Source organism: Rhinichthys klamathensis, unplaced genomic scaffold (genome assembly GCF_029890125.1).
Source record: "Rhinichthys klamathensis goyatoka isolate OS25496 unplaced genomic scaffold, OSU_Roscu_1.1 h1tg000414l_1, whole genome shotgun sequence".
NCBI lineage: Eukaryota > Metazoa > Chordata > Actinopteri > Cypriniformes > Leuciscidae > Rhinichthys > Rhinichthys klamathensis.
This window is the reverse complement of record NW_026606914.1, coordinates 417,843-441,881: the sequence shown is the minus strand read 5'-3', so window position 1 is coordinate 441,881 and position 24,039 is coordinate 417,843. Positions and strand designations below refer to the sequence as shown.

The following is a 24,039-nucleotide window of genomic DNA, read 5'->3' as shown; positions in this document are numbered from 1 at the left end:
TTGTGTTGACTTAGTGGCGTTTATTTGATAGTACTGGACCTGGCCAAGGCAGTCTGATATGCTATAGAAAATGATTTGTAGGATCCAACAGTTATTGGTTCGTTTCCACAGGCACTATGTGGCACATGTGAGTAACAGAAGAGGTGGAAGCTGCCCTGCATTTATAGTCTCATTTGATCGGTGTCCCCCTCCTCCTCTGATACAGAGGACTCTTTCTGGATGGTGGGCGTCTCTATGCCAGACATGCTGTGATTTTCCAGGCCCAGGTCCCAGTCCTCGTTCACTTTCTGAGGTAGACTGGCTAACAGCTCCTGAGAACACAGATAAAACACACTGATCAAGATTTGATTTCCTTCATTGCTGTCTAAAAGTTTAACCCAACTGTTTCCTTACCTGCTGTTTCTTTCTGTCTTTATTTTTCACAGCGATCAGCAGGCTTTTGGTGAAGCTCTTCAGCTTTGAGAACTTCTGTTTCTGGTTCTGCAGCTCACTCTCAAGGAACTGCACTTCTTCATTCTGAGGGAACAAATCACCAATATTTAAACTATCATTCCACAATATTTCACACAATCACCATCTCCAATTAATCAGTTAGATATTTTAGCCTCAGTGATAAATAAAGTTGACCATGATGAAGAACTTATCAATTGTAAAATTGCACTGTGAGGAGGGGAAGATCAATGATGGAGAAAGCGTACTGAGGATGCTAGGAGGTTTTGTGGAAACACTTGACATGTATAAATTCTCCTCCGCCTTCACATCTGTCACAATAGTTTTAATTCATGTTTTACCAATGAAGTTTAAATTAAACATAAATCTCACATATTTCAACAGGTCATGTCATGTGAAGTGCCACTTGAGAAATCATAAAATCCAAGCCCTCATTTACTTCCCTCGCATACATGGAGAGATGAACTAAGATGCAAGGGTGCACAATTTAAGATATGAAAAGCCCAGCATGTGTTGTCTATTAGTGAGATGCTGATAGCAGAGTACATCAAATGTGATGCTTAGTTCAAGATCTAAGACAACTAAACTCAGCTGCTAGAAGATCACTGACAGTCTTCAGGAGAGTAGTTTCTTTGTGAAGAGCAAAAACCAGAGTGAAAGAGTAACACACATTGTTAGAAAGCCAATGAGATTGTAGTTAAGAAGCAAGTCTACAGATTCAGTTTGGATAAGAACGCAGGGTTTGAGGTAGGTCTGAAACTGCTCAGCTGAGAAGGATTCAAGCCAGATTTCCTAATGATAAGAAGTTTTTAGATGTATTCCTACCTATGTTCCCAGGTTTCTATATTCCCCAGATTTATATAGCACATAATGAACACATGAAAAATGGTCCTATGTTCCCCAGTGTCACGCCTACCAGCTGGAGTTCCTATGATAGCCATCAGAGGGCACTCCTTCCATCTTTGATATTAGGGCTGGGACAATAAATCGATGCATCGTGAATGGTAATGCCATGTTGTTAGATTAGCACCTGTAGAATTTCCTTTTGTTAGAAGCCCAGATAAAAGTAAAAAGCTAATATTATATTTAGATCCATGGCAGAAGCATGCAGTTCGACTTCACGAATAAATAAATAAATAACTAAGAACTTCTACGGAAGACTATTCTTGTAATTTTGACTTTATTCTCAAAATATTACAACTTTATTCTCAACATATTTTTACTTTAATCACGGAATATTTCGACTTTAATCTCGAAATGCTAGAATGTTGTTTGTTTTTACAGATTTTTTTTTTTACGTTGCGGTTCAGGGCTTCCGTAGCCAGCACTTTTCATCATAATGTTTTTTTTTTTTAATAACATGGTAGCAACATTTTCACCCATTTTTAAAGACAAGGCTTAAACCTATTCCTGCAATAAAATGCATGTTTGAGCTGTTTTAACTGAAACCAACTTGCACTGACATATCTTAAAATATGGAAGTGCCATTGTTTTGTCTCAAGATGCACACCAGTAATGTTTTTTTCTAAGGCACGTTTATAAAATCTACTCTAGTTTTTATGGGGATGAACTTAAATTTACATTTATGTGCCATATAAATCTGGGACACATAGGACCCTGGAAACACAGGACCCTTTTTCACGTGTGCTATAAACATAGGAATGACCCCTGTTTGGAAGAGGCAAAGGAAAGAATCGTTTATCAAATGTGATAAAATGGTTAAAAATAGCAACAGGATCAATTAAGTGTGGCAAGGACATATTTGACAGTGATCGTGCAAGTGAATGTGAAAGTGATTTTACTGTTTAAATTTGGAGAAAGTATTACAAATTACTGAGAGAATCCAGTGATTAGTGGTGCATCACTGTTGTATTTTATACTAGTACTAATAAAAGAAAACGCAGCTAAAACAAACGTGCAGTAGCTCAACACTCCATCCTTTTATTCTGCTTCTTTTTAACCACAACAGTCCAGGTTAATAGACCCCAAGTAGGCAGAGCATATTAACCCTGCATAACATTTTTAAGCCAACACAACAATCATCCCGAATATTACTGAACTACAACTGAAAAACTATAGAGTAGAAAAATGCTCTTCACTGGAAAAAAACAAACGTGTCAGCAATGACTAATTTCATATGAAGCTGAAAATTATATTATTTGTTATGTGGTCACAAAAAAAGATCGAAAAAAGTTATTCACGGCCAGGCACATATTATATTGTTTAAATTTCTGTTTACTGTCATCATCACTGCATTGTGTAAAGCAGTGATCGAGAACCCCACATTTTGAAATTGTATTTCTCTTGACCTTTGAGTACACCCTAGCCCCTTTCGCACCGGGTAAATCTAGGAACTTAGTTATAGGAACTAGCCACCAGGGTGGTGTAAGACTGGAAAAACTCTCTTGCTATATTAACATCCCCATTCGAGACACGATCACACTCGAGTGGATCACCTCCTAATTTACATATCATTCCCTTCACCCATCTCTACCTGAATTCACCCAAAAATCTATATAGTTTAATGTGAACAATTATCATACAGTAGTATACATGTTTGGTATCATTTGAAATGTCTCAGTGTGACTGGTACAAAGGTCTCATTCCCACAAAAGTAAACCAAAAAGGTAATAAGGTGTGGAGAGTTCAGAGATATCTTGTTAACTGCTGTGGGTGTGCCCCCATGTAAATAAACTAGTCTGAGTATTTAGGGAGATGCTGAAAAGGGTTCAGGGCGCGATCCTTTAGCCAGATCAGCCTGTGATGCTGAATGTCCTCAAGACATTCAGCATCATGTATTTTTCTAATGTCAGGTTTACATCTTTTCTCTTTATTCCAGAGCATTTGATGTTTTGTATTTATTATCTTTGAACTGATTACGTAATTGGCATGATACATTTACCTGACATAATAAATTGTTACATTTGGATTTATTCTGACTTACTCTGAAATTATTTTCCCAAGTAGATTAAGTGGATTCGTATGTTACCGCAAATCTGCGTCAGATTAGTGACGGACTAGATTCTAGAGACTAGTGGATATAGGGCACACCAACTGCGATTTTAGAGTTCCGGTTAATATTTAGCACTAATTCAAGTGTACTTTTTTTTGTAAAGACAAAAGGGGAATTTCCGTTTAGGACAGCAAACTGTCTTACCTCTGTTTAATGTAATGTTACTTTAGTTAGGTGTATGTAGGAAACCATGGTATGGCCAAACCAAAGCTACTATCAGAGAAGTAATATTTGTCGGCTTATATCTGTAGTAGTAAGACCATTGCTGTTCACTCTGTACATGCTACCCTTAGGAGATATCATTAGGAAGCATGGCATTAGTTTTCACTGTTATGCTGATGATACTCTCTCTATATTTCTTCACCCCCTGACGAAACTTAACAATTCACAAAATTAACGGAATGCATAGCTGATATAAAAATTGGATGACTAGTAATTTCCTACTACTTAATTCTGAAGAAAAAAACCCAGAGATTCTAATGATTGGACAAAAAACTTCCTCACGTAATAACCTAGAATACTGTCTAACACTTGATGCTCTGTCAAGTCTTCATCGTCGGTTAGGAGTCACGTGAATAGTATCTGTAAAACCGCATTTTTCCATCTTAAAAATATATCTAAATTACGTCATATGCTCTCAATTAAAAATGCAGAACAATTAGTTAATGCGTTCATGACATCAAGGCTAGATTATTGTAATGCTATTATGGGTGGTTTCCCTGCCCGCTTAATAAACAAACTACAGCTGGTCCAAAACGCAGCAGCTCGAGTTCTTACCAGAACCAGGAAGTATGACCATATTAGCCCGGTTCTGTCAACACTGCATTGGCTCCCTATTAAACATCGTATACATTTTAAAATATTGATAATTACTTACAAAGCACTAAATGGTTCAGCTCCCCAGTACTTGAGCGAGCTCTTAACGCATTATAGTCCTTCACGTCTCAAAAATTCGGATCTCAAAGTTCCAGCCAGTTGATAATACCTAGAATATCAAAATCGACTGCTGGCGGTAGATCCTTTTCCTATTTAGCACCAAAACTTTGGAACAGCCTTCCTAACATTGTCCTAGAAGCAGACACACTCTGTCAGTTCAAAGCTAGACTAAAAACACATCTCTTTGACCTTGCATACACATAACACACTATAGACTTCTTTAATTCAATGTTAGGCTGCATAGATTAGGTCAGCTGGAACCGGGAACACTTCCCATAAATCCTGATGTACTCGTTACATCATAAGAAGAATGGTATCTACGCTAATATTAGTCTCTCTGTTTATCCCGAGGTTTACTGCAGTCCGCCGGAACCAGGCCGTATCCAGATCTGATGAAGGACCTGCGCCTGGACACAACGACAATACAGTCCTGAAGTGTCAACTAGTCTCTCCCCTGTGAAGGCCTCCTTCCCTTTACCTCTGTACAGATAATCGTTGTCGGGATAATTCCGGTTTACGTGGCTACGCCGAGGCGATAAAATTCTGTATTATAGACAAATAGTTTGTTGACAAATAGTTTGTTGAGGGTTGTTTTTTTAGGGAAGGACTACATGCCTGCACACATATATTCAAACGCACAGACCTATAGAATGAACTCTTAATGCGCATGTGCACGCCATCAGTGTTCTCACAGGTTCGCGTTTTTAAAGTTTGCGTAGAGAGAACTTAAGAGTTTTCTGTTAAAACGGTGTCGTGTTAGCGACCCCTAAGTTAATAACTAATGATTGTTGCGACGGAAGTGAATCAATTAAAACTAACTTTAGCTGGAAAATAACTTTATTCTAGAGCTGCTGTAAAGCCAAAACAATCTCTGTTACTTTAATTTCCTATTATCACTGTAAAGCTGCTTTGAAACAATCTATATTGTTAAAAGCGCTATATAAAGGAAGATGACTTGACTGACTTGCTGGTCTGAAGGGCCAAGGAGACAAATGAGGAGCCCAGTGGAGCCAAAGGGGTGGAAGGCTGAGGTGCAGCAGGAGACCCAGAAGACTGTGGCGAAAACAGGGTGACACCTGACCAAGGTGGTGCTTGCCGAATGAAGGAGCCCGGTGGAGCCTGAAAGATGACGGATCACGGTAGAGCCAAGGGAGCGTGGAGCCAATGGGTTGACAGGCCGAGGTGAAGTCATGGCCTTGGATTTTCTGAGTGTCTCATCTGATAGTGTCAGTGCAGTAAAGTCAATCATATTACTGAATATTAAGTGTCCCCAACTAAGCAAAGATGACAGTGGCAAGGAACCTAAGCTTAACCCTGGCCTAGATGAACGAACATGGTGTGAAACATTGATTGGGATATGTCACACAGACATTAGGTGGGAAGAGATGCAGTCTGTCCAACAGGTTGAAACATAAAGGTTCAGCTGCCATTTAGCCAGTAGTACACAATAGCCAGTATCAACATCCACATACTGTGCCAGGGTCAAGCTGGAAACAAGCTTAAATCTTACGGAGGCCGTCCGGGAGCCACCCATTCGTCTGCTCTCCCAGACATGGAGGCCGTCCCAGAGCTGCCAACTCTCCCAGCCACGGAGGTCATGCCTGAGAATCTGAGAATCCCTCTCTGGCTCCCTGTACTGCCGGTACCGTCCTGGAGGCTACTTAGCCTGCCTTCATCAACCCTGGTCACCTGGCAGGACTCCAGGATGGGAGCATTTGGATTAAAGACTATTGGTATTGAATTCTCCTTCGTCGCATACTTCCTGTTAGTAGCCATCCATGACAAACATTGTATTCAATACAAATATTTAACATTTCTGCCCAAACCATGGTAAATACAGACTGTGTTACTACAGTACATTCATTATAAATGTTTGGGATGGCCGTTTCATCTGATTCAAAACTACTTTGATCATTGAGTGATTTGTGGTTTGTAACAGAGAGGTGTGTGTCGAATTGAAACGCTTTTCACTGGATGTCGCTGCTCTGTTTAATAATGATGTCTGGGACCGGGAGTAAACGCAACTTCTTTGAACATGCGTTCCGTTATCCACTGGGCCGTGCTGCGTAGTGCAAATTAGTGAAACAACTAAAAACTGAAAGTTGTGTTTACTTGTGCTGTAATAACACTTTAATAAATTAAGAATGTAAGAAATAGTTCACCCAAAAATTCTGTCATCAATTACTCACCGTCATGTTGTTCCAAACCAGTATGAAGCCTGTATTTTGGGACAGCGAAGAATTCAGAGGTGAAATAATTATTTTTTCTGTCCATGCTGTTCCAATCCAAACTCAAATGACTTACTTTCTTCTACAGAGCACAAAATGTGAAAATTTCATGAATATCCAGCTGGATAAATTCAATACAACAGCAGCACATTGTGACTCACTTTATAAAGCACAAAATTGCACCTTTTACATTGGTACAATAAGAAAAGAAACATAGGAAGGCAATCCCTATACAGCCATACTGTTGAATTCATCCAACTGGACATTTGTTGTGTTCCACAGAAGAAATTAAGTAATTTGGGTATGGACTGGAACTGCAAGAAGCAGAATGATTTCTGAATCCTTCAGTGCCCCAAAATAAAATAACATGTTTATGTTATGTTTTAGTTCTGTTTACTTTTTACTGTTTACTTTTGTTAAATAAAACTGCACTTGGGTTCTACACTTCAACTCGTCATCAGTGGACTTTGTTACACTGTATCTTTAGCATCCATTTTGTTCATGTTCTCTTTACATGTGCTTGGACCCCAACGATTGCCACATTCACGTTAAATGTAAAATACAATGTTTTGTGTGACCAAAGTGATTTATTGCAAGTGTCAGCATGACAGTGTTGGATGTTTCTATCACGTATCTTTCTAATGTAAGGTATGTATCTTTCTGTCTCAGATGTGTTCTATTTCAATGTTTTGTATTGATTATCTCAGAATGGTGTAATTATGGATTTGGCATGATACGTGATTACTTGAAAAATATATATTTGATTTTATATATTGAACTTTATTCGAAAATTACAGTATTGCCTCGGTTTATTGTCAAGTCTGTTTCTACAAATCTACTATCAGACATGCATACTAAGACTCTGCATTTGATGGAAAATGGGGCAAATCAACTGGCATCTAGCTTTTAGAGGAAACAACTTAAGTTAAGGCTCTAGTTAAGTGTATATACCAGGTGGTATTCCAGAAAGCAGGTTAAGCAACATACCTGGGTAAGTGTATGGATAAGTAAATGGAAACCAGCTTTCGATTCCAAATACTGAGGTAACTTTAAGAGCATGCAAGTAGCCATAGCAACATATGCTCTGAACATGATCTGTTCTGGAGTTTAGTCACCATAAACAAAAGAAAAAGAAAGAAGTATGACACTTCTTAGTGTCCGTTTGCATGGTGACTCTGGGATGTGGTGCTCTGTTGAGAATTTCCTTAGCTGTGTCCAAAATTGAATACTGTATCATAGGTACTATGTTTGGTTTGGTTTGCTTTACAACTGTTCAAAAAAGTACATTCTATATAGTATTAATGTTTGTAGTATGAATGAAATTCACTGTCATGTGTCCTATCAGCGTCAGTTGCGTAGCTTCACTGCCATTCACAACTCCTCTCCCATGGCCTCATGATATAGTGGGAGCGATATAAAGGGAGCGAGGGATTCCCGCGGGTCTGGCGACTCACAGCTCTGTCGGCGCAGGAATCCCTCCGCGCTCCCTTTCTGGACCCACGAGGACACCAGTGTGCATGCACAGGGAAGAGACTGGTCTCTTGAGGAGAGGCGCGCTCAGCATTTAACAGCGGCTGTGATGAGGCTTCATTCTCATCAGGTGTGCCTCATCACACGCCGCCAATTCTCCCCTTCAGCACCCCTCCCCTACAATCACACACACTCCAGTCGGGAACCTGGCGAAGGGCGGCGAATTAAGGGACGGGGTGGCGCTGATTACAAGGGAGAGGCAGACGATCCATCACACTATTAAGAACAGGTACCCCCTGCCTCTTATGTCTTCAGCCTTTGAGGTTTTGCAGGGGGCTGGATTCTTCACAAAGTTGGATTCAAGCAACTCTTCCCATTTGTAAGGGTGGGGGACGAGTGGAAGAAAGCTTTTAATACAGCTACGGGACACTTTGAATATTTGGTTTTACATTACAGCCTGTCTAATGCTCCGGCACTCCAAGCACTCGTCAATGGCGTGCTGGGAGACATGATAAATAAAGTTGTCTTTATGTACCTGGACGACGGTCTGATCTATTCTTGTTTGTTTCAGCTGCACATCCAGCACGTCAGGCGAGTGCTGCAGCGGTTGCTGGAGAATTAGTTATTTGTCAAAGTGGAGAAGTGCATGTTTCATGCCCAGTCAGTTTAGTTTCTGGGGTCCATCATTTTTGTAGAGGGGATTCGCATGGACCCTGCGACAGTAAGGGCCTTTTCTGACTGGCCGACACCTGACTCTCGAAAAGACCTTCAGCAGTTCCTAAGGTTTGCCAATTTTTATCTGCGTTTCATTAGGAACTTTAGTCAGGTGGCAGCCTCTCTAACAGCATTATCATCCATCAAATCTAAATTTATTTGGCCTTCAGCTGCTCAAGAGGCATTTTCTAAGCCCCAAGTCCAAATTTCATCTCTCATTCTTATTACTCTGGACCCATCACATCAGTTTGTGGTGGAGTTAGAGGCCTCAGAGTTTGGTATCAGAGCAGTCCTGTCTCAAATATCCCCTCATGATAATAAGCTTCATTTGTGCTTATTTTGTGCTTATTTTTCCTACCGTTTGTCTACTGCAGAGCAGAATTATGACATCAGCCAATGAGAGCTCTTGGTGGTCAGTCTGGCTTTGGGGGAGTGGTGTCACTGGCTGAAGGGAGTGGCTGTTCCATTTGGGGTGTGGACTGACCACAGGAATCTGAAATATATTTGATCTGCTAAATGCTTGAATTTCAGTTGTTCTTCGGGCACTTCAACTTTGTGCTGTCTTACAGAACGGGTTCTAAAAATAAGCCTGACATATTGTCCTAGTGTTTTGGTGCCCTGGATGATGTGCCCTATCCTAATACTATTTTGCCATCGGGCCATGTGGTGGGGGCCGTCGTCTGGGGCATCAAGGATCGGGACAGGCAAGCTCTAATCTAGTTGAGGTGCCCAGGGTGATATCCAGCAGGTCTGCCTTTAGTTCCTGAGGGTGTTCTCGCCGCCATTCTTCAGTGGGGCCACGCCTCAAATAAGCATGCCATCCAGGAATGAGTAGGTCGCTGGCAGCCATCCGTCAGCGGTCAAATCATCAAATTAGCATCGCCAGTTTTCCCTTCCCATGAGTGCGCCAGGTGGCGTTCCTGAGAGAGGGGGGTACTGTCAGGACTCAGGTTTGATCACTCTGTCTCTTTTCTTAGTTTTTATTTTTGTTTTCTTTCTTTCACGTGGCGATTGCGCACACCTGTTCTCATTGCCATTTGTTTTCTTGTCTTTTCTCAGTGTCTTGCCAGTTTGTTTGCTCACATGAGCTGCTTGGTCAATTCAGTCAGATTTTGTTAATTATTTTTGGGTTTTTGTTCTCTGCCTAGTTAGTGTTGTCGTTCCTGTCTCACCTTTTTCTCCCAACGTTGGATTGGTCACCCTGGTTTGGCTATCCCATTCGTTCCTGACTCTGGATCTGAACTTTCTTGCAAGTCTGCTTCATTAATGAACAGTACATTTGAGTGTGACTACAGCACGCGAGTAATTCCAGTTTTATTGCCTGCCTGGTCTTTATCATCTTGCTCGTTGGACTCTAATCTTTCATTCCTGGATCTGAATAGTTGATGGCTGATTAAGAGTGAGACCTGTTTGACCATCTACCTGAGTTGGTCTGGAGCCAGCTGAGTTTTTGTCCAGGAGTATATTTCAGCATTTGTCAATAAAACTGTTAAGCATTCTTCTGCTCTTGGGTCTTTTCTTCAGTAGACGTGACACTTTCCTGCTCCACAGATAACCACAACATAACCAACTAAGCGGTAGAGGATGGCACCTTTAGAATGGTGCAATAAGACCATAATCAGGACAGGGGCAAAGTCCAAGCAAGACGGGCCCACCGACAGGGCCTACAAATCCCCCATTTTTTAAAGAGACATCAAGACTAGCAGAAGAGCCACCTTAAGGGTCAGAAATTCAACCAAAGCTGACTAGGGAGCCTGATAACCCTTCCAGGAAGGAACTCTCCCTGGACAGAAAGGCCTCAGCCTACACGTAAAATTGGAGACTAACGAATGTCTCCTCGATGATTCTCCATCAATAAGCGCATGCTCAGCAGTAATGGCGGCCACGTATTCCCTTAAGTGTCAGAGGAGCCGCCCCAGAACTCTGGAACCAAGGGACCAATTGTATAGTTGGCACCCAGCCATCCTTAGTGGGGCAGCCTATAGTAACAATCTCTTGTGCCCTAATAGCCTTCAAAGAGAGGATGGGTACTGCACTCCGCAAGCTGTTTTGCACAAAATAACAGAAGAACAACCGGTGGGAACTGTGGGGATGGGTGGGAATGAAAGCATTTTCATTTTAAAGGTCCCGCCGTGCATGAACTCAGAAACACACTTGAGATCCTTGCGTTCAGCCAAAAATTTAAATTCTGTCATCATTTACTCACCCTCATGTCGTACTAAACCCGTATGATATTGTTCATTTGTGTTCTGCAGAAGAAAGATATGCTTACAAGGTTTGGAACAACATTTTGGGTGAAATATCCCTTTAAGCTGTTGGAAGATGAACACAAAGCAGAGGCCTGTGTTTCAAAATCCCTTTTTTTTTTTTTTTTTATAAAAGCATACAGGGCAAAATTCATTGTCCTGGTCTTTGTAGGATTCTTCATAATCTCATGGTTCTCTGCTTACCTTGAACTCTAAGAGGTTATGCATCTGTTCCATCTCTGTGGTCAACATGCCATCGTCATAATCATCATCCTCTTCTTCGATGATTTCAATCTTCTAAAAGAAAGTTTTATGTTTGAGTTACTAGCAATGGTTGGGTCAGAGTTTGGGTTAACAAATTCATGAATATGGGCTCATACCACATGTTTAGCAGGGGTGGAACTATCAGATTCATCATTCATATCATCATTTTCTTTCAGATAATAATCACTGGCTCCATCTTTAAAAAGAAAAAAGGCAAATGTACAATTACTACACATTAAAATGTCTTGAAACAATACAGTTTCCTGTATCTTCAATGTAATTAACAAATGCATAAAATGTGATCTCATCTGTCAACAGCATGAAAATCTTGCCCACCATCAGACAAACAGAGTGACATAGCATCATTGTGTTCGCCGGCCTCTCCTAGTTCCGGACAGTCGTCTTCAAGGATGTGAGGTGAATGAGGTGCAGTAGGATTTGGGAACGTGACCGGCCCTCCTTTAGGCGGCGGAATTTCAATGCCCATCAAACGGTACTTCCTTCTACGGTTACCAATCCACGTCTGTCAAATACAGGTTTACAAAAAGGCAAAGACATGACATATATATATATATATATATAAAACGTTGGATTTTGATGCAACAATATATAAAATTATGGATTCCAAGAATAAAGTGAGATAAAAATTATAGGGCACTATTTTATGAGAATGAAGTCATATCACCGATAAACAAAGATGTAATGTGAGAAAAGGGATTGGACTGTAGGTAGACTATAAATGAGAATCAGGAGGGTCTGGAAGATTTGGTCAAATTGTACTTTAACAAACAAGCAAACATTTTAGTAGTACTGAAATCTTTAAACTATGTGTGGAACTTTGTTTATCCATAAATCCACTGGCTCGAAAAATTACCTTGTAATAGAACAGTTACTTTGGACATTATCACTAATTAAAGACCCCTTGAAATCAAGTTAAAGTTTTGATGCTTTTGGTCTGTCTGTTAGCTATGCTCATCTATACTGTACTTCTAAACAATGACTAAATTCCCTTTCAGAAGATTTACTGATATACTTCTACTTAAACTCTCTCCTCTGGGAGCAGGGACCCAGAAAATATGATGACTTACAAAGCACTGTTTTTGTCCAATCAAATGCTTTCTAGAATGAGAACGTCCCCTCCCCCTAAATTATAAATAACACATGCAGTTTGCTACTATTACTTTGAGCTCATTCTATAATTGAGAGTATATTTCACATCAAAGAACAAAAACGATATGCTTTCTCAATAAAATTACATCATTACAATTTCATCATTGTAACATATCTGCTAGTTGCCAAGCTCAATAATTAAACACCATTTTGATATTACAAGGAGAAGGATGTTTTCCAAGGCAATTTCAAGCAAACTGAAACAGTGTGCACAAAATATTTGTGTGCGATTATAATATGCTTTATGCTAAGACAGAAAAATATCATTTTTGTAAATAAAACATCATTGTCATCAATTGACTAAAACAGTAATCAGACCGTAACTTAGACACAAATACATTTTGACAGAATACCACAGAGACATCGTCTCACCTGCATGCCACTTCTTGATGCTAAATTAACATTTATATTATTATCTTAATAATGTGATATTATATTCTCATTAAATTATGAGGTTTTATCCCTAAGGAAATGTGCAATGTAAAGTAATGAACAGTACTTTTGATAAATACCACTGACATGATGCACATTCAGATGAAGACACTCAGTCACATCAGGCGCCTAGCTAAACCTTTCTGTGACGCTGCATCTACTCGATAGAAAAACAAAAAAAACGACCTAAGGAACCTTTTAGCCTATTCGATTATTGAAAGAAAATGTTTAATTATTCTTCTAGAATTATGAATAATGAAATTGTTTACGAGGGAAAAATGCAAAAACAACATTTTTGCCACTGCATTATGCTGTGTCTCTGCTTAAGTATAAAAGAAGACAAGAAAAAGATGATTTCTGTACAGACTCCTGACCTTGATAATTTCAGTGTCCACGCTGAGTTCATTACTTGCAGCTGAGATCTTCTCTTTGCACAGAGAGCCCAGGCTGGTCATGCCGTTATCCCAGTAGCGCTTCAGTGTGAACAAGTCTCTGTCGCTAAACTGCGTCCTGTCCTGCAGCTTAATAAACACTACACCTTTTATTAAAAGCCATCATCAAAAACTGACAGTAAAATGATCTCTGCTCAATATAAGTGCTAGAGAAGAGCATCAGCATATTGGAGAGACTCACCGTTCTTTTCCGGGAGTTACTATGAAGCCAGGGAGCTGACATGTTACTCGTTACCTGAAGAAATACAAAGCAAAACATTTTCTTGAGGCCCTTCGGGAATTGAGATAAGCCTGAGTCTGATCCTTTCAGTAACGTGCTTGTCTCGGTAATTTAGACACGCAGGTGTACGTGCAGAAATAAGAATGAATACTTGTGATATCGAGATTGATGCTGTATCGAGGGGATCGATCCCCACATAAAATATTGATACCAAATGTTTTAACTTTGAGTATGTTTTTAATAGTGAAAATGAATGCACAAAATAAACTTTAAATTGGTGGAGAAAAAAATAACGGTAACACTTTACAATAAGGTTCATTAGTTAAAATTAGTGTATTAAAGGTGCAGTGTGTGATTTTTAGCGGCATCTAGAGGTGAGGTTATGGCAGACAGGAAGTGATGTCGTCATCTGAGACAGCAGAGAGTAGACAATTAAGCAATGAGGTTTCTTTACAAAGATAAATTAAGAAATGATGTTTACTTTATTCAGTAAAATGATATGTTATTGTGAATATTATTGTTACTTGTTCATCATTGTGTCAGTGTTTTATTCGCTGACTTTAGCTAGCTTCTTTCCATGAAGAACAACATAGTGACGAAACGCGCTCTGTAGTAGTTTGTCCGTTTAGGGCCACTGTAGAAACATGGCGGCGCAAAATGGCGGTGTATTCAGATCGAAATGGCTCATTCTAAGGTAATAAAAACATAACGGTTCATTATGTAAGGTATTTATACACCCCTGAAAACAGTGTTATGTATATGATATTGCATTTCTGTCTACAGATCCTCCTACATATTACACAATGCACCTTTAACTAACATGAACTAACCATGAGCAATCCTTTTTTTACTGTATTTTTCAATCTTTAGTTAATAAAAATCCAGTTGTTCGTTGTTTAGTTCACGGTTAGTTCACGGTGCATTAATTAATGTTAACAAATACAACGTTTGATTTGAATAATGTATTAGTAAATGTTAAAATTTGCATTAACTACTATGATTAATAAATGCTGTAGAAGTGTTGTTCATTCGTAGTTCATGTTAACTAAAGTAGTTAACTAATGAAACCTTATTTTAAAGTGTTACCAAAATTACTTTTTGTGCTTTCACATTAATTTGGAGATTCAGTGCAATTTATTTAGTTACTTTTTCTTGACCAATCAAAATGATATTTCGTGTGAATCAAATTAATTTGTCCCTGTCCAAATTAACAGCCATTAATAGCAACTTTACAACAATCGTAACAGCACACGGGGTGAGGCTCGTCCAGAAAATGTGTGGGTCACTGTGAAATAATCAAAAAATAATAATCAATGTGACATACCTTGAGACAGGGGATTCTGGAAGATGTCTGCAGGTTTAACGGGAAGTTGCTAGGGGAGGATGATCTGACCAATAAGGAGCTGCTGGTCTGACATCCCTTTTCCCCAAAGAGAGCAGAGTTTGAGAGGTTCAGCGCACAGCCCGAATGGCTCCTCTCTGTTAGTCCCGGACTGTCAATCAAAGAAGAGGAGCCAGCGCTGGAGCCCACGGAGGCTTTCCCGCAGTGCATCTGCACACCCATGTTCGCTAGCTCTTCTTCTCTGGAATACTCGTCGTCAGCGTCAGCGGTTTCCATCGCAATCGAGAAGATCTCTGACGCGTCGACCGGCCTGGTTTTCCTCACCGCGGTGTCTCGAGTGCTTCCCGGGAGAGCTCGCTGCGACAGGTCCTCTAATCCGGCCAGGGTGAGAACATGCTGAATCTGAGCGCTGCCACCCACAGGACCGCAATGATCCAGCGCCGTTTTCTGAGGCCATGACGGATGCTGGGACGTCCTGCACTGCTTGGCCCAACTGGGAGCGATTCCCGCAGAGTCTCTAGAGCTTAAGGGTTTAAGTGCTGCGCTAGAGCTGGGGATGACGGGGACTTTCCGCTGTATGCGCTCGCGAGCGGGCAGCTCCATTTCTGTGTGCGAGGGCAATGATTTCATCCCTGTCCTGTTGAGAGCTGAAGCATCAAAGCAGCTGGCATAAATGCCTGTTAAAATCACATCACTGTGGCCACTGAGTGGGGAGGAAGATGAGGGAGAAGAGGAGGATGAGGAGGATGAGGCCTGTGGAGGGAGGAGGTGGGTCACAGGTCCTCGCTGAACGCTCCTCATGGCTGCCATCTCAGCCGTCAACACCGACCCGGCCACGAGCGCGCCGGCAGATCCACAGGGAACGTGCTGATGGGACAAAACTTGAGCAGGTGCACCATTCTGGTCCGCTTTCGAGGCCAGCTTCCGTCGCTTGTTTCCTACCCATGTCTAAAAAGAGAAAAGTAGAGACATGCACTGCCATCAGGTTTGAGAAAGTCTAACTATTCCACCAGGAGAAATGTTGGAGGAATGTTCCTGCTGCACTTTTCCATTGAATTAAAGGGTAACACTTTACAATAAGGTTCATTAGTTAACATTAATGTATTAACTAACATGAACGAACAATGAGCGATACATTTGTTACTGTATTAGTTCATCTTTGTTAACGTTAGTTAACCCTCCACCGCTCACATTATTATGATAGAAATATAGATAAAATTTTTTGACTCTTTTTCTTTTCTTAGAATGGCTTAACTTGAAGTGCTGTAAAAAGAAAAATTGAATTTATTTTTATTTTACTTTATGATATGTTGCCATACGGCAACAACATACAATAGTGGACATTTTTAGAAAAAAAAAAAAAAGCCATTTAAACTTGATTTATTTCCATAATACAAATGCATTGGCAGTATGGCAAGTCATATTAACTTTTATTCATTTCCAGGATACTAATTCTTAATATCAACAATTCAATTTTTACTAGTTAAAATGATAGTTATTGATATCAGGAAATAGATTTCTACTATAACAATGGCAATTTTTGATATCAGAAATTACATTTCCACTAGTAACAATGCTAATCCTTGATTTCAACTAGTAAAAACCTTAATTTTTTTATATCAAGAATTCAATTGTCACTAGTTGAAATGTCTATACTTGATATCAACAATTGAATTGCTTTTAATAAAAATACAGCTGTTCATTGTTTGTACATGTTAGTTCACAGTACATTAACTAATGTTAACAAATACAACTTTTGATTTTAATAATGTATTAGTAAATGTTATAATTAAATAAGCTCCAAAATGGCAAATAAAGAACCATGAAAGTAGAAGCACATGTCAACGAGACTTTGCATGATGGACAGATTGAAAAGGTTTCCCTGTTTTTCCCCCCAAATGAAACATTGTGGAATAAATCCTCCCTTTTAGATTTAATAAGAGACTTTCTGATGAGAACTAATTTGAGTATTCGAATAACGACACTAACATTGCAACATTGACACTAGCCGTGTTGCCTTTACAGATTTGCGCAAAACTTTTGTGATATTTTCTAAATGTCGATAAAAGACTATTGCTAAATTACGACGTTTCCATTAATTAACCGACGTTATACGACTGAAACGTAATTTTTTCCTCTCGTGATAAGTCATTCCAACAATCCTGGCATCAGATGTTGGTAGGTTTGCATATATCGCAGCCACCGCACTAGCCATTATTGTTAATGGAAGGAGACGTAGGCGTGTTCTACAAGCTTTAATGGCAAGAAAAGCCCCTTATACTGGGGAGCGGCCACTTATGAGGTGTTTCTGAGTGTTTCTCCATCATATCTGCTTCGAGGTCTTGATTGTGGCATTTCTTAGTGGTTTAGAATCTAGTATTGCCATAATTCTTTTGTCTTTTATGAGTTACAGAGACATCAGAGCCAGCAGCAAACGTCAGAAGGACTAGCCGAGGAAAGGCAGATCCAGGCGGGGTACATGAGCGCTGAGCGCCCGGTGATCGACTGGATCTCACAAAACGAAAAAAAAAAAAAACCATCAAATTTTCAAATAGGTGCTATCTTTATAAATAAACCACAGATTTGAGCTTTAAGCAACTGCATTATCGCCTGAAAAACTCTTAAAACTACATTTCGTGACACAATAACAGTATTTTTAAATTATGTGTTTTCTCCTCTGCTATTGACGCTTTCTGGTTGGTGCGAGATGCATTCTGGGATACCTGGCTGTCTCAAATTCACACAAGTCACCTCTCGATGCATCCTCGGGCGGATCAAGAACACATACGGGGATCTGAACTGTACTTTGCTAAATGTGAACTTTGAATTGGAACAGTCCCAAGTCCACAAGAACACAAGTACAGACAAGAACACATATTGAGAAACGGCTTGTGACAAGAACACAGGAAACAGAAGACGACTGAAAATACTCAAAATTAACATCTTTAAACAGAAACAGAGAGAATCCGTGACATTAACAAATCTTTGTTTTCTTTACTAATTTTGATTATATGTCATTAATTACTCAATGAAAATATCCCCCTCCCCTATTGCTCTCAATCACTGAGGCACTTTCAATAAAGAATTTAATAGTAATGTGAATAGATATATGCATTGTTAATTCTGTTTTCACATGTTTTAGAGAATTTCGAGTAAATACTGTAATAAAAATAAGTGTACACTTAGATATGAGTCGTTCAATGAACAGTCATTGAAAAGTCCATGATGGTTTACCACTAAATAACAACATAAATGGTCTGAAATGAAATGTTCAATAAAAAATAAACAAAACATGCTTACTCTAACCACGCTGAAGTCAAGTTTGGTCTCTTGAGCACACTGTAGGATGAGCTGGAAGCAGCTCTTGCTCTGATTGGTCATGCCGTTCTCATAGTAGCGTTCCAGGATCCGCTGTTGCTCGGCAGTAAACACCGACCGCAAGTTCATCTGTAAGACGAAAGGAAGTTATGATAATAAAAATGACAAAACACGACTGCACAGTACGGGCAATAAGACAACAGTATAAAGAACACCCTATGCAATAAGAAAAGCCACATTACATATACAGTCACAAATGTAGTGTCACAATTGATTTTATTTTATTTTAAATTAATGTTCTGGATTGAATGTAGGTGAAAGCATTAGAATCACGTCGAATGTTTTGTGGTTATACTTTTGAAAGAGTGTCTGGGTTTCCATCCAACTCTTTTATGTATTTTTTAATGTTTCACCCACTGCTGTGTATGGGGAAATCATTATGTGAGCTATTTCACTCATTCTCCACAATCTCCGGGGCGGTATTTCATTACACTATTTATAACTGCTTCAGTATGGCAAATAACCAAAGCAAGGAGGTCATGACACACAACTGAGACATGCTTCATAACATTTCTTGATGGAAACATGGAAAGTTTTGCATTCTCTTTATTTAAATATTCATTTTAAAAATGTGAAACAGATGAGTCAAATTTTTATTTGCTGGTTACACATTAAATGCCATTGATAGAGCTTAATATGTTGAACCCTGAACAATATTTAAGTGTGTAGTTGTGCAACTTATGGTTAAACAGTTATGTATGTCCCTCTTTTATTATAAAATAAAAACAAATCTCTCAATGTAAGAGTAATAAACCCATTGCATTGGTTAGGTCTCTTGTATTGCACTCCACAGCACAATGTATGTGAATCCCCTTAGAGCACGTCTCTAATGAACATGCACTTGTATAGATACTCACAGTGTGAATGCTCCTCTTTTCCAGCCATTTTTCCATCCCTCTGATGGATGTTCAGTGAGACCCCGGGAATCAGGTTGAGCTACTATGAATCTCAACATACAGCAGAGACACACTGTCGTGTGCACATCTATTCACACCAGCATTCGGGCATCGCAACACTTCTAACTGCTCTTACGAGGTGTCTCAGCTGAGGACGCTGTATTTGGGAGGGTGTTATAACACACACGCTCCTGCACTCTCCAGGTCTGAACCCCTCAGATCTGAAAAAGACCATATGGAAAGGTTGTTCTTCAAAACAGTCATTATTGATATAAAAACCCTTTAAATAATGACACGTCTTTAACTACTGGGTACTAACATTTAAATTAATCAGTAGATACAATGCACATATTGTGTACATTTTACATAGATTTAAAAAAAGGTTACACTTTATTTTAAGGTGTCGTTGTTACAGTGTAATTATATATTTAAGTAATAATATATTATATATTTGAGTAATATTAATTAACAACGTGTACTTACTATAAGGTTAGGGTAGGATTAGGTTTTGGTTAAGGGGTTAGTTGCATGTAATTATGCATAATTTACTGTTATTACTATGGTAAGTACATCATGTAACATATGTAACAAGGACACTGTAAAATAAAGGGTTACTTTAAAGGGCCCATTTTATGGATTTTTGAAAATGACCTTTCATGTAGTGTGTAACAGAGTGAATGAAAACATCCTGCAAAGTTTTAAATCTGAAAGTGCACCGTATATAAAGTTTTTGTCTTTCAAAAGTAAGAGTCGACTCTTACAAACGAGCCATAAGCCGTTTCGTTGTGACGTCAAGATGAAACATTAGCATATTGTCCACTCGCGCAGAGACCAGGGAAAACTTGAACCCTGATTGATTCCTGTGGATACTGGAGAGCATCATGTCCAGAAGACGCTGTGCTCTATAATGTGACGGTAAAGCCAGTTCTTTCACTGCCCGAGGACGAGCATGTGAAGAATCAGTAGTTAAAGTTCATCTTTACCACAATATCACAGCAGATTAATCCTAAACTTTTGCTGTGTTACCTTTATTTTACTGACGACTGCTTCTCAAATCTCGGAGTTCAATGCAGGATTCGCAAACCGCTTGCTCTTGAAAGATGGTGTTCAAAATACTTAGTTTTGATTTTTATATTGTGTAGGTCTCCTGCTAACTGGCTAACTCACATTATTACTGTCTTACTGAAATACTTCTGCTAATCAGTTGTGGGCCACTATTACTGTCACAGTCCTCTCCAGAGTTATCCCGTCCAGAGTTATCCCGTCCAGAGTTATACTGCCTGTTTGTACCTGCCTGAAGTTTTATTTGTTAGTAAAAGTATTTGCATTGGAGCTCTTGCCTTTTGTCTTCTTCTGCCTGCACCACCCGTGACAGAACGACCGACCACAATATGGACTTGGCTGGCCGTGACCTGACGGAATACCTCATCAGGATCCTGATGGAGAGAAGTATCCGCATCACCATCACCCCAGTGATGGCTCCAGCCATCTTCGCCACGCCATCCATCCACATGCATGATCCTGCGCCAGAGCCCGCTGATCCTGCGCCAGAGCCCGCTGATCCTGCGCCAGAGCCCGCTGATCCTGCACCAGAGACGATTCACGTCCAGCCTGCCCAGCCAGAGATGATTCACGTCCAGCCTGAGACGATTCACGTCATGCCTGCCCAGCCTGAGACAGATCCGTCCTGCATCAAGCCTTCGCCGCTGGTCCCGTCCAGCCCTGAGCTTCCTTCGCCGCTGGTCCCGTCCAGCCCTGAGCTTCCTTCGCCGCTGGTCCCGTCCAGCCCTGAGCTTCCTTCGCCGCTGGTCCCGTCCAGCCCTGAGCTTCCTTCGCCGCTGGTCCCGTCCAGCCCTGAGCTTCCTTCGCCGCTGGTCCCGTCCAGCCCTGAGCTTCCTTCGCCGCTGGTCCCGTCCAGCCCTGAGCTTCCTTCGCCGCTGGTTCCGCCGCCGCTGGTTCCGCCCAGCTCAAAGCCCACTTCACCGCTGGTTCCGCCCAGCTCAAAACCTTCGCCACTGGTCCTGTCCAGCAGAGAGCCCTCACCGCTTGCCCAGCCAGAGACTGCTAACGTCCCGTCTGCCCAGCCAGAGACTGTTAACGTCCCGTCTGCCCAACCAGAGACTGTTAACGTTCCGTCTGCAAAGCCTGTCACAGAGCCTGTCCCTCATCGAGTCACGCTCCCCAAGAATTTTTTTGGGGGGGCCATAGGTCTCCGCCATGGCCGCCCGAAGGGTCCGCACCACCATGGCCGCCCGAAGGGTCCGCAACGCCATGGCCGCCCGAAGGGTCCGCACCGCCATGGCCGCCCGAAGGGTCCGCACCACCATGGCCGCCCGAAGGGTCCTCACCACCATGGCCGCCCGAAGGGTCTCCACCGCCCTGGATGCCCGAGGGTCCGACAGCTCCACCCTGGACGCCCGAGGGTTCGTCTGCTCAGCCCTGGCCACGCCCACGTCCTGCTCCGCCCTGGCCACGCCCACGTACTGGCCGCCTGGTCCATCCTGGAGTCCATCCTCCTGCACCCGGTCCGCCTTCCCGTTACGGACTCCAGGATGCCCACCCTCCCACCCCTGTTCTAAGGCGTGAGGTCACGCCTACCGGGAGGGGGGAGTAATGTCACAGTCCTCGTCTGCACCTGTCTGTCCTTGTCTGCACTACACTTCCCAGAATCCTTCTTGTCTCCACACCTGTACTCACTCCCTCAATCATCCACCTGTTCATCGTCTTAATCATCTGTGTCACCTGTCTTCACCTCGTTAGTGTTCATTTGGACTTGTATTTAGTTTGCCTGTGTTCAGTCTGTCTTGGTCGGTTCTTGTAAATGCTTAGGTGTTGTTGTGAGTGTTCTGCCTGTCTTCTTGCCTGTAGCTGTTTCCTGTTTTGTTCATAAGTAAACCGTTTATATTGGAGCCTTTTGCCTCAGCCTGTTTTCATTCACACCACACCGTGACAATTACCTAAAACTGTGTCTATTAATGCAGATTGTCTGTCGTTCTCACTACTTTGTTTTCGACGTGCGCGCTATACATGGTAGACCAATCACAACAGACTGAGCTGTCTGGCCAATCAGAGCAGAGTAGCTCGCGGAAAGGAGGGATTCAGAGAGATTGATTAATCTGATGAGTCGTTTGAGAATCATTGAAATGTACTAATGTATATTATGAGAAAATTAAACCTTTGATGCGTGTAAACCTGTTGTAGGAGACTCCAAAACTACATTAGGAAACTTTAAAATAGCATAATAGGGTCACTTTAAAAAAATAAAATAAAAACTGAAGTATTGAAATACCTTAATTACAGCTGTAATTAATTTCTGTAATTACATCTATAATTACACTGTTGAAGTTCCCTTACTCATTAACCCTTAAACCTGCCCATACCACCACAAACCTGTCCTAACCTTACCTGTTTCCCACCTCAATAGCAGCAAGTGTTTTGCAATACAACAACACAGTAAGTACCTTAGATTATTTATTTTTTAAATTTAGGACAAATAAAGTGGGACCTAAAATATTGTTTACAATTTCAGTCCAACCACATTACCTGAGAAAGTTCTTCATCTGCTTATTTAATAAAAAGCATAAAATCACTGATTCATGGTTATCATAGTTCATGCCAAATCATAGTTACTATTGCGATAATAAAATGTTAGTCCTATTATTCACATAATGACAGAAATATCGGGTTGCACTTTATTTTAAGGTGTCTTTGTTACACTGTTATTATTTAAGTACTGAGTGATACATGTAGAATAAGTAACTACATGTACTTACTATAAGGTTAGGATAAGGGTTTAGTTTGGTTTAGGGTTAGTTGCATGTAATTACACATAATTTGTAGTTATTAGTAACTACGTGTAACATATCAATGTAACAATGACAGCGTAAAAATAAAGTGTTACCAAAGATTGTTAGACTGTGTGAAAGAGGCGTGCCTTTCATCACAACGTGAATGTAGTGAAATCTAAATTTCGTCCAAGATAATATATTACCGTTCCCTATAATAAATTGAAACAAGTTAAAACTGCGTTAATACAAATGCTGTGTGTCTCAGCGTAATCGCGTAACCATGAGATGTGTTTGTTGTGATGAGTGGCGGTGCTGATGCGGTTTAGCTGCAGTGCTAAAGTCTCCATCCCGCGCCATTACAAACACACTCAATAACATCTAACGTTAGCGTGTCACTGCTGCTCGGACAGCTCATGGTAAACAAACAGTTGATCCGATGTATCATGTGAATATCTGGAATGCTCAGAAAAATGTATGGTAACGTTAATCGCCGACGTTTCATTTGTGCGTTTTAAATAATATCACGTAATACATTTGCGCTCGTGCATGAAATCATAATAATCTCAAACAGAGCTAAAATGTGCATACGACCACCCTTATCTCGGAGATAAAACGCTGGGGGGTTGGGGTATCAAATTAAATGAAATCCGAAACTAAACTGAAGTAAAGTGGTTAAAAAAAAGGGGGGAAAAGGATAGAGACAAATTCCTGACGCGCGCTAGTGCGCGAGAGAGGCCCAGGAGGCCACGCGCGAGCCAAATCCACCACGCGAAACTTTTATTATTATTATTATAATTTTGCATTGCTCGAAAAGCGATGCTGGTATAAATGTATGGCACGGGCTATTTGGAATGAGACCCGTGCTGTCACCACAACCTTACAATATTCCTTGGCGTGTTAAAAGAAGATACCTTTTGTTGAGAAATCAACGGGCCCCCTCGAATTCAGCAGATTTCCTTACGAATCCCCTGGCTAGACAATGAAATCAAAACGTCCGATCATCAATTCTAATCATGATCGTGACGTCGGAGATGACACGA

General features: G+C 40.7%; 1 protein-coding gene across 3 annotated transcripts; it reads right to left on the bottom strand.

Moving 5' to 3' along the window:
* Window positions 1-24,039, bottom strand: hdx (highly divergent homeobox). 3 transcript variants are annotated; one of them, XM_056235185.1, is made up of 11 exons: window positions 23,911-24,039; window positions 19,173-19,432; window positions 18,238-18,384; window positions 14,920-15,885; window positions 13,557-13,610; window positions 13,298-13,444; window positions 11,658-11,844; window positions 11,438-11,517; window positions 11,262-11,354; window positions 394-516; window positions 1-311 (listed from the first exon to the last, which is right to left on the bottom strand). In XM_056235185.1, exons 2-11 carry the CDS (start codon window positions 19,206-19,208, stop codon window positions 162-164), a joined length of 1,983 nt encoding a protein of 660 aa, XP_056091160.1. In that variant the 5' UTR covers window positions 19,209-19,432; window positions 23,911-24,039; the 3' UTR covers window positions 1-161. The 3 variants fall into 3 exon arrangements, with proteins under 3 accessions (XP_056091160.1, XP_056091161.1, XP_056091162.1); XM_056235186.1 differs by having other exon boundaries at window positions 11,262-11,351; XM_056235187.1 differs by having other exon boundaries at window positions 13,298-13,438.

Excerpts from the sequence above, each read along its gene's own strand:
- hdx (XM_056235185.1), bottom strand. The coding sequence starts at position 19,208 with ATGGAAAAATGGCTGGAAAAGAGGAGCATTCACACT. Across the intron at positions 13,445-13,556 it reads GTAACTCCCGGAAAAGAACG|CTGCAGGACAGGACGCAGTT; the intron begins GTGAGTCTCTCC and ends GTGTTTATTAAG. Across the intron at positions 11,518-11,657 it reads GTCACTCTGTTTGTCTGATG|ATGGAGCCAGTGATTATTAT; the intron begins GTGGGCAAGATT and ends TTCTTTTTAAAG.